The 10,493-nt window shown below is 33.8% G+C and overlaps 1 protein-coding gene across 1 annotated transcript; it reads left to right on the plus strand.

The window, feature by feature from the left end:
- Positions 1-776: 776 nt before the first annotated feature.
- Positions 777-7,138, plus strand: LOC149550962 (ethylene-responsive transcription factor 6-like). The gene is made up of 3 exons (XM_089789607.1): positions 777-1,361; positions 6,519-6,550; positions 6,803-7,138. Exons 1-3 carry the CDS (start codon positions 1,093-1,095, stop codon positions 6,892-6,894), a joined length of 393 nt encoding a protein of 130 aa, XP_089645733.1. The 5' UTR covers positions 777-1,092; the 3' UTR covers positions 6,895-7,138.
- The last annotated feature ends 3,355 nt before the right edge of the window (positions 7,139-10,493 follow it).

Here is a 10,493-nt window from a genome sequence, read left to right on the forward strand (position 1 = left end):
AACTACCAAAACAATCTATGTCAAACATCTTATGCATATCATGAAATTCCAAAGCACCAATAATACCAAATTCATTACATAAAGTAAAAGAAAAATAAGCATACTTTTTGAACAATTTAAATGTCGTAATGAGATGTTATTGTTCAAGGAATGTTAACTTTGTTAAATTTTAATAAATTAATTAGCAAAGTAGATGGCCATATTATTGACATCTTACTACACATGTTCAAATCAATAAGTTCTAAATCATTAAATAAAAGGAGTTTGGTTCTTAGTATCTTTGTCTAAATTAAAAGATGTCTACCCATGTTTCAGTCAACTCTTTGAATCATATTTATAATAAAAGTAGGTGTTAAAAAAATTATAGACATTTAACATATACATAATTTATTAATTGAATAATTATAAAAAAATAACTTGTTTTCACATATTATCCACATCTAAAATAATAAATGACATTTGTTAGATACAATGTATATGACTCCAAACCTTTCACATCTACGTCCCAGTCCATGTCACAGTCCATATTGAAAACTTCCGAAAGATTCCGAAAAAAGGTTTGCAGCAAAATAGATGCATCACAAACAAATGAACGAGGGAGACAAATCGAAATTATTGAAGATTGGCTCACCGTGCTTTCATTTCAACCAAACACAATTCCAAGTCAATCTTAGCCACCACCTGTCCACCACTTTTCTCTGTGATTGGGAAAGCTTGTCATCGTACAAGTAGAGCTTTTATCCCTCCTTAGAAACCCTTCTTAACCATTCTTTCATTCAAATTGCAACAAATTCATGCATAACGATACCATTATAAGCCGCCACCGCCGCCGCCTCGAGTGATCAAAACCAAGTTTTCTACGATGACAACTGAGGAATATAAGGAATATAATGCAGCTCTGCAACATATCTCCTATTTGTTGGGCGATTCATCCCCACCCACTTCACCCTCTGCTCAAATTAACCCAGATTTCAAAGAAACCATAACTTCATCAGTTGTTGGAAAACATACGACTCCTGAGAATGTAGAAAAGGGCGGCATAATAAGGGAGACTGCAATAGAGAAACATTACATAGGAGTGCGGCGCCGCCCATGGGGGAATTTGCGGTGGAGATAAGGAATTCCTCAAAGCATGGGGCTCGCGTTTGGCTTGGCACTTTTGAGACTACGGAGGCTTCTGCAACTGCATATGACTCTGCCACTTTCAGAATGAGAGGATCGAGAGCTCTGCTCAACTTCCCACTCAATGCTTCATCCTACGCTCACATTGGATCAGGATGTGATCACATGGACTACAAAAAGAGAGGTCTACAGGGAAAAGAAGTGGATGTAGAACGGCAGCCCGGAACAAAGATCAAGAGGTACGCAAACCAGCATAATTTTGCTGAAGATTTAAGAAGTTCAATAGAATTTTGATTCAAAGTTTCAAAAGTTATTTAATAAACCCTAAAAAGTTTGTAACCTTGAAACTTTGCCAGCATTTTCTATTTTGTTTGTCAGAAGCTCTCAATGAAAGTTTAATGCTATGGCTATCTGTATTTTATCAGATTTGTTTTTCAATTTGTGAATAAATTAAAAGGTTCAAAGATTTTCTTTCTTTCTATGAACATACCTAATTAGAATTTGATTCAGTGGTCTGATGTGAGTATCAAACCCTAAAAATTTGGAGATAGATCTTAACATTTATCATATATTTTCCATTTTGATGCTTATCTGAATTTTAGTCGACATTTTTTTCATCATATTTCACTGCACAGATTTGATTAGAATTTATATTCAGTATTTTAAGGTGATTTTATTAAACCCTAAAAACTTTAAATCTTAAAATATATCAGATATTTTTATTTCCTTGTTCAGCTTGCTAAATCTAGGTTTTATAGTATGGCCATCTTTATTCTATCAGATATTGTTCAGTTTTCTAAATCTAGGTTTTATAGTATGGTCATCTTTATTCTATCAGATATTCTTTGAGTTCTGACAATAAATTTAAAGATTTAAAGATTCTATAGGATTTTTTATGTTTGTTTGCACAATTATTTTATGAGATATTCTTCGTATTATGTCAACAAATTAAAATATTGTCTATCTTTCTCTGCATATATTTCATTAGAATTTTAATTCAATGTTTAAAGATGAGTTTATTAAACCTTATAAAAAAAATTATGTCATTATTTGGGCATGCAGTCCCCATTTGTAGTGTAAGGTGTTATTTTCATAACACCTTAATATTGAACTCAAACCAAGGATAAATGCTTAATAGTGCAAGCTCCCTTATATCAAATGGGATCCTCCATAGTAACTTCAAGTTTTTAAATAGTTCAACATGTTCACTCTTTTAAATTTAATTTTGGTTGCAATTATTTCATTTTTAGGTGGGAGAAACTAATAGTTTGTTCTAACACTCCCCGCTTCATTTCTACTTGAAATTTTTATATTTGATATTAACTTTTTCTCTTTTCTAATTTCTACCAATTGATATGTCATAAATGCAAATCCATTTTTTTGTCATTTGTTTTCTACTAGTTATTGGATGAAACAACGTAGTGGATTCCTTTAGGCTATAACAAACAAGTATTAATTACTCAGAGCCATTACAGTGGAGAGCTAGCCAACAAGTCATATAGTTACAAATTTAATCAAAAATAACTATAGTCATTTCAGAGTGAACCTATCACTACTACTAGTAACATTAATATTGTCATAGGTAATCATCAAAAACTATCTTATGGGCTTTATATTTCTCAAAATATTGCCACCACTGATAGCTTTTATCTTCTTATAGTTCCAATAGTTCAGAAAAAAAAACTATTTTGTAACGACCCAAAATTGATAATAAGTTTATTACTACCATATAGAAAGTAGAGTAACAATAAGGGAAGCCCAAAAGTAAAACTTGTCATTAGACTTAGAAATTTTATCCCAATCCTTATAACGTATGTTAAGAAACCTAGAAAAGGAGAAGTTATCACTACTACTACTAAGGTAGAAATCCGCACAACACTTGGCAAATTTGAGAGTGTTCATGTCAGTCATGAGTATAGGGAGTCTAACTTGGTGGTTGATTGGTTTGCCGGTAGTCAAGAAATAAATGACGATGATATGGAACACCAGAGGGAATATTCCATCAGTTGCAAAAGGCCTAATTAACTAGGAGAGGATCTAGGAAGGTACGAGTGAAATCCCTAGTTAATTATGGAAACCAATGCAAAAATAAGTGAAAGTCAATGCATTTATTGAAAATATGGGAGGAGCTAGTGGATGACGCATTCGGTGTCTAATCACCACACTTTATGGGTTGCTTATTTTCTTTACCAATGGAATTGAAAGAAAAGATGGTTTTGGATAGAGCAAATAGAGGACAAAGGAAGGAGAAGAGAGGACTATGTTTATGCAAAAGGATATCACTCAGTTTACCAAGATGATGGGAGAACAGAGCAGAAAAGAACTAGTTGGAGAGGTAGACAAATGGAAATAGAGAACCAAGGTTTGGGAGAAACTTGAAAAGGGAGGCATTGCAAAATACATTGCCAAGCTTCATGAGTATAACTCAGTAATTACCAATCCCATGGTAAATTCTTGGAAGGATGGCAGTGTTAAGATTGATGGGTTGTTGCATCATGTTAATGTGGAGGTCATCACCAATGTCACTAAAATCCCTGATGAGGGTTTAAAGTTCTACAGCGACAAAAAAATTATGCAAATGCAGTAAAGGATTTTGCTAAGAACACAGATAAGAAGGAGTTGGTGAAGAGTGAGACTTAATATGAGATGGACTCGATTAAGAAGCTCTAGAGGTATGTGTTGAGGGCCATCATTGAATTTATCTTTAGACATGAGGATTGATAGAGTTATAACCCATCATTTTGTTTTGCTCAATCATTTTTGTTATGGGACTAAGATTTCTTTTCCTTTTTACTTGTATTCTTCCATTAACAAGAATATTTTGGAGTGTAAGGAAAAACCTAGTGCTAACTCTTCCATGCATGAGGGTTCACTTCTTTTGCTCTATGAATATTTTAAAGCTCAGTGTAGGAGCAAATCCTTGTCTCATGTTGTGGTTACTTCTAAGGAGATGGGGAGCTCCGATTTCTTATCAAACACGAAGGAAATCCAAAGCTTAAGCACAAAGGAGGAGGAAGAATATCATTCATCAGGGAAGAAAACTACGTGAAGAGACAAGGATACTCCTACTCCAAGTAACATTCCTTATAGGAAAATCTCTAGGGGAAATGTGCCCAAAATAGCTAGTTAGGGGGAAGACTAGTACAATGACAAAGGAGAAGATATGGACACAAATGAGGAGAATAATGAGGTGGATGTTGAGACTAGAGAGGAGTTGATTGGTAACTCCAAAAAGAATAAGAAGAGGAATAAAGAGGAGGACATGCCTCTAGAGGGGGAAAATGATATGGGTCTAGAGATCTCTATGCTCCCTCCCCTTCCCATTCCCCCATAGGAGCAAGAAAAGGAGAAAATGGAGGAGGGAAATAGTGAGGTTGTAATAAAAGATAGGTGTATGGCTTGGAAAAAATTCAATGCCAGAACCTCAAAAATGGGGATTGTGAGAGAAGTTATGAATCTCCAAATCCTTGAAGAAAAAGAGGGTAAGATTTAATTGGAGGAACTAATAAAACTAGTGCTGGTGCCCATGATAGACAATGCAAGGGAGGTGGGTATGAATTTTCTCAACAATGCAAAAACCAACATGATTGATAACTTTCAATCTATTAAATGGCTTTTTCATGAGTTGGAGGAGGTAAAAGATAGAATGGGATAGATGGAAAGCTAGGGGAAGAAGAATGAGCAAGGGATCCCAATAGAATAGGGGGATTGAATAAGGTTGGTTGAAAAAAGGATGCAAAATCTGGAGACTTTCAACCACAACATAATTAATCAGATACTCACTTTTTTGAATTCTCTCATTGAAAACATTGTTAGTCTTGGTGGTAAGCTAAAAGCCAGGGGGTTTGTCATGGAGAAGGATGAGAAGGAAAATGATGAAGATAGAATGGAAGAGGACATGATAACGGACATAAGGCAAAGCCACTTGGATTGAACCTGTGAGAAAAACTAGGAGCTCATGGCAAAGCAGAATCAGAGAGCCTATGAAGCAGCAAAGACTATCCAAGACCTCAAATGGAAGGCAGTGGAGTAAGTGAATAATTTTGAAGTTTCATCTTTGATTTATGTTGTCTTTGTAGGTCTTTTTCTTTTTGGCTTTTTGCCTATTTTTTGTTCTGACCTTTCTATTGGCCATTGTTTTGTTGCTAGGCTTGTTTTGTTAATTTGCAGCACTTTGTTATGTAAGAACTTTTGGGTTTCAGGATACCTGTAAAACCTATTTTTCTTGATCAAAAATAATAATAAAAACCTAAAAGAAAAATTAACTAGTCATTAGACAAAGAAATATTCTTATAAAATATGTTAACAAACCTATGCTAGTCTTCAGTGTCCTCTTCATATTGTTCTTCTTCATTTTATTGCTCATCTTTCCTTCTCTTCTCTTTATCCTATTTTTTTGTGAATTCTCCAAACAAAACCTTGTTCATAATCCCATCAACCACCCTAGAGAGAAAAGAATGAATTAATTGTTCAATTGAACTTTCTCACTCACCAACATAGTAGTAGAGCCTTACAAGAAAGAAGTTCTCTTTAGAAGGTCTCATATCTAACTTTGGAAGTTAGGAGAGTTAATTTTTTCATGCATAATAATAGAAAATATTATGTTCTCTTGAGGATCATTATTAATATGATTTAGGAGTCACACACCATATTTACCATATTTTCCATTCAACTTCAGAATTATCTTCATTGCTTTTTCTTTCTCTTTTTCCTCAATATCTTCAGCCTAACCACCATCATCTATGTTCCCGATGTACCTATCCTCCTCATCTAGATTCTACTCCAATCTTTCTTTGTGACTATTTCCTCCAAAATATACTTTTCCTTTTTTTCCTTTGTTCAGAAGATGAGAAAACCTTCTTTCTCCCAAACTACGAGCGTGATTAGGCTTCTCAATGTGTTCATTTTCGTCAACCCTATCCTCTTTATTGTTAATGTCAACATGATTTGGCTTCACAATGTGTTCGATTTCCTCATTCCTATCGTCCTCATTGTCAATGTCAATGTAAGATTTTATATCTTTCTCTGCATGTATTTGATTAGAATTTTGATTCAGTGTTTTAAGATGTATTTATTAAACTTTACAGATTTTGTAAACCTTAAAATTAGTCAGTGTTTTTTTATTGTAGTGTCCATATGTTCTATATGTAGGCTTTTTAATATTTTATCTTTAATTTATCAGATAGTCTTTGCATCCTGGCAATAAATTAAAAGATTAAATTCCTCTTTCTCTGCACAGATTTCATTAGACTTATGATTCAATGTTTTAAGCTGAGCTATTATTAAATCCTAAAATTCTGCTGAGTTCTTAATTTTGTTGTTCAGATGTTCTAATCTAAGTATTGCAGTATGGTTATCAGTCAGTAAATTAAAAGATAATTTTTCTCTTTTCACAGATTTGAGGAGAAATCCGATTCAATTTTCGAAGGCGAGCTATTATTAGACCCTAAAAGATTTCCAAACCCTCAAATTTAACAGAGTTTTTAATTAATAATTTTAAAAGCTTAAGTGATTTCCTATCTGCCTTTTTGCGCAGTTACCTTCTTTCGTTTGTAAATTATTTCTGATCGACTTATTCTTTCTTTTGTAAATTAGGTTTACCATTAAATTTGCGTTTATATTTTCTGCATCTGTACAGTTACTCGTAGGAATTGACTGCCATTATTTTATGAATTTACAGACGTTAGTAAGCTGAGATTCGAGTGTCGCGCTCATCTTTATGGTCTTGATGCGTTGGCAAGCACAGTGAATATCCCATTAATACATAACTGAGATGAAATAAAGCAGACATTTCAAGTTATGTTTACAATGTCGCTCCAAGTAGTAGAAGAAAAGTCCGTTGTAAAGTTTACTATATTCATACAATAACTTGTAGCTCTTCCATTTAGGGTAGAAAATGTTCAATGGATTTGAATGCTGATTTATTTGAATGTACATAAAACTTGCTTGATCTGTATGAAATTTGGAGAGCTTTGGATGGATATTTATATATATATTTTAAATTATATGTTGATAAGTGTATCTTTTATATTAGACATGATAATATCTTGGAGTTTTTCATCAAATATAATTAGCGATTTTAATTCTTTTGTAAACTTTCTCTTGTCACACAATTTAATTTAAATGATGGATTTCAACATACTTAATGTAGAATACTTGTCAATTTGGTCATAAGATTTAGAGCTTGTTTATATACTTTTGATTGAATTTATAAATACAATCTTTTATTTTGAAATATTTTATTACAAATGATCATTACAATGGCACTATTTACAACAGTTCCTTTTCTTTATTCATCTATAATAGGATGCATTTCATAGTTCAATCAATAAATGAGGTGAAGTTATGATGACATCCTTCAAAATTTTCAATCTCATCATTCATCTTTATAGATATAATGTTCAATATATTATTCAGCATTTTCAACAATCTTTATAATAAAAATATTTATAGATTTAGATATAATCTCTTGAAGAAAAAAAAATAGCCTAAAACTATATAAGCAAAGAAAGTTGTGTTAGTTAAAAATCCCCCTCAAGTTGGAGTATGAAAGAATACCCAACTTGCGAAGATTTTGAGCATCCTGAAAATATCTGTGAGCGGATGCATAGTAGGTACATAATTAGTCTGAATTAATCCTGACTTTATTTTTATTTTCTCACACATGAGGTGGCAATCTAGTTTGATATGTTTTGTTCTTTCATGAATAATGGGATTGGTGGCAATATGTAATACTAACTTGTTGTCACTGCATAAAGCTATTAGTTGAGAATGAGAAATCTGCAAATCATGAAGGAGGTAATGAATCTATGTAAGTTCACAGCTAGTGGTAGGGTTCTCTACTTCAACGGAGGAGAAATATACAATATTGTGTTTCTTAGTTTTTCAAGAGAGTAAAGAATCACCAAGTAAGGTGTAGAAACATCTTGTGGAGCATCGTGTCATTGTACAACTCACCCAATTTGAATGAGAATAAGCCATGAGAGAAAGGGATCTTATGGCTGAATATAAAAGGCCTTGACTAGGGGAACCCTTGAGATATTGAAGCACTTGAAAAGCTGCACCTAGATGAGATCTACGAGGTGTATGCTTAAATTGGCTCAAGGTATGAACAAAAAATATATCTGGTCAAGTTATTATGAGATAAATAAGGCACCCTACCATGCAGCAATAAGAGGAAGGATTGTGGAGAAGTTGGCTTTCCTCATTAGATAGTTTTAGTGGTTTCTCCGTAGGAAAATCTATAGGTTGAGCACCAAGATGACCTGCATTAGATAAAATATCCAGTGTATACTTCCTTTGTGAAATGCAAATGCCCTATTTAGAACAAGTCACTTCTATTCTGAGGAAGTACTTGAGTTGGCTAAGGTCTTTGATATAGAACCAATCTTGAAGAAAGTGTTTGAAGTGGGTGATGATTAAAGAATCATTCCCAAAAATGATGATATCATCCACATAGACTAGGACAACTATAATGGAACCTCCTCTCTTGCAAGTAAATAAAGAATAGTCAGACTTGGAGGGCATGGAACTTGCATCTTGAAGAGCAAAATAATGCTTGGCAAACCAATTTCTTGAAGATTATTTAAGATCATAGATAGAATTATTCAAGTGTAAAATGCACGTCTCCCCCAATTTTCCAAGACTAGGAGGAAGAGCCATGTAAACTTATTCATCCAAAGCTCCCTAAAGAAAAGTATTGTTGACATCTAGTTGATGGAGAGACCAATTGTGAACTACAACAAATACTAAAAGGGAATGAACAATAGTTAATTTTGTAATTGGTGCAAAAATCTCATGATAGTCTAGCCCTTCTGATTGAGTGTATCCTTTGGCAATAAGGCAGAGTTTCTAGTCTTCTATGGAACCATTAGATTTGTACTTGATTTTGTAAACCCAATGATAGAAAATTGGGTGATGACCAAGAGGCAAGTTGACTAGAGTCCATATGACGTTAGTATCCAAGGTAGAAAGTTCAACATCCATGGCTTGACACCAATGTGAGTCTTGCATAGCTTGATACAACATGTCAAATTCTTGTTGCACAAAAATATTAGCAATGAAAGAATAATCAAGAGGGATCAAAAAATCATACAAGAGAAGATGAGATAAAGGGAAGTGAGTACCTTTAGTGAGAACTTACAGATAATTTGGCATCAAAGTGGGAGAGGAAGTAGGGAGTGTGGTGCAGTGGTATTCATGAAGATGAGCAGGAGTTTGATTATGTTGTGTGGATTGATGAATGTTCAAGTGTAAAGGGATAGAGTTGAAATAGGGAGTTAATTCCATTAATGGGATAGAGGTTGGTGGCAAGGGAGAGGTGTTCCATAAGGGAAAATCTAGAGTAGGAAGTGGAAACATGAGTTGTTTAGTTTGTGGGTCATGAGTTGCATGGGAAGAAAATGGGAATACAATCTCATGGAATACTACATCTTGACTAGTGAGTACTTTTCTAGAATCAAGGTCATAAAGATGATACCCTTTTTGTCCATAAGGATACACAAAAAATACACAATGATGTACATGACTAGAAAATTTTCCTTTGGCAAAAATAGCAGTGGCAAAGCAAAGACATCCAAAAACATGTAGATGACCATAGGTAAGTGAAATCTAAAATAAAATCTTATAGGGAATTTTTCTTGAAAGAAGGTTTATGGACATTCTCTTAATAAGGTAAGTGGCTATGAGAATGTATTCACCCCAAAAAGTCATGGGTAAGGAGGCATGAAACTGAAGTACTTAGGCAACATTGAAGAGATGACGGTGTTTGCATTCAACAACAATATTTTGTTGTGGAGTATTTACAGAACTATGTTGTTGAATTACACCATGATAACAAAAGAAGGAATATAACTCATGGGAAAAAAATTTTGCACCATTGTCAAAATGAATGCATTTAATTTGGTGACCAAATTGAGTTTCAACCATGAAATTATTTCTTTATTTAGAAGGGCATGTCTTATAGATTTAAAATGCACAAGTTAAACCCAAGTACAATGGGAAAATTCATTCGTGATGGTAAGGAAATAATGAGCAAGAGATAATGAAGAAACATAATGACCACCCCAAATGTCACAATGAATGAGATCAACGGTTTGACTAGAATTTATGGAACTCAAAAGAAATGGAAGACGAGTTTATTTTGAGAATGGAACAAATTCACAAAATAAAGAAGTGCCAAAACTAATATCAAGTAGCATTCATGCGAGATGTTTTAGTCAAGCATGAGATGGATGTCCTAGACATTGATGACAAATATGAGGTGAGGCTTTATTGAAAGTGGCAAAAACTTTATGTAAGTTGGAGGGTGTCAGGTTGAATAGGTAGAGGTCACCAACTTCTTTACCCAATCCAGTCGTCGTTCTCATTGC

Source organism: Cupressus sempervirens, chromosome 6 (assembly GCF_028749045.1).
Source record: "Cupressus sempervirens isolate cs-2001-9-10 chromosome 6, ASM2874904v1, whole genome shotgun sequence".
Lineage (NCBI taxonomy): Eukaryota > Viridiplantae > Streptophyta > Pinopsida > Cupressales > Cupressaceae > Cupressus > Cupressus sempervirens.

Excerpts from the sequence above, each read along its gene's own strand:
- LOC149550962 (XM_089789607.1), top strand. The coding sequence starts at position 1,093 with ATGGGGGAATTTGCGGTGGAGATAAGGAATTCCTCAAAGCATGGGGCT. Across the intron at positions 1,362-6,518 it reads CCCGGAACAAAGATCAAGAG|ATTTGAGGAGAAATCCGATT; the intron begins GTACGCAAACCA and ends CTCTTTTCACAG. Across the intron at positions 6,551-6,802 it reads ATCCGATTCAATTTTCGAAG|ACGTTAGTAAGCTGAGATTC; the intron begins GCGAGCTATTAT and ends ATGAATTTACAG.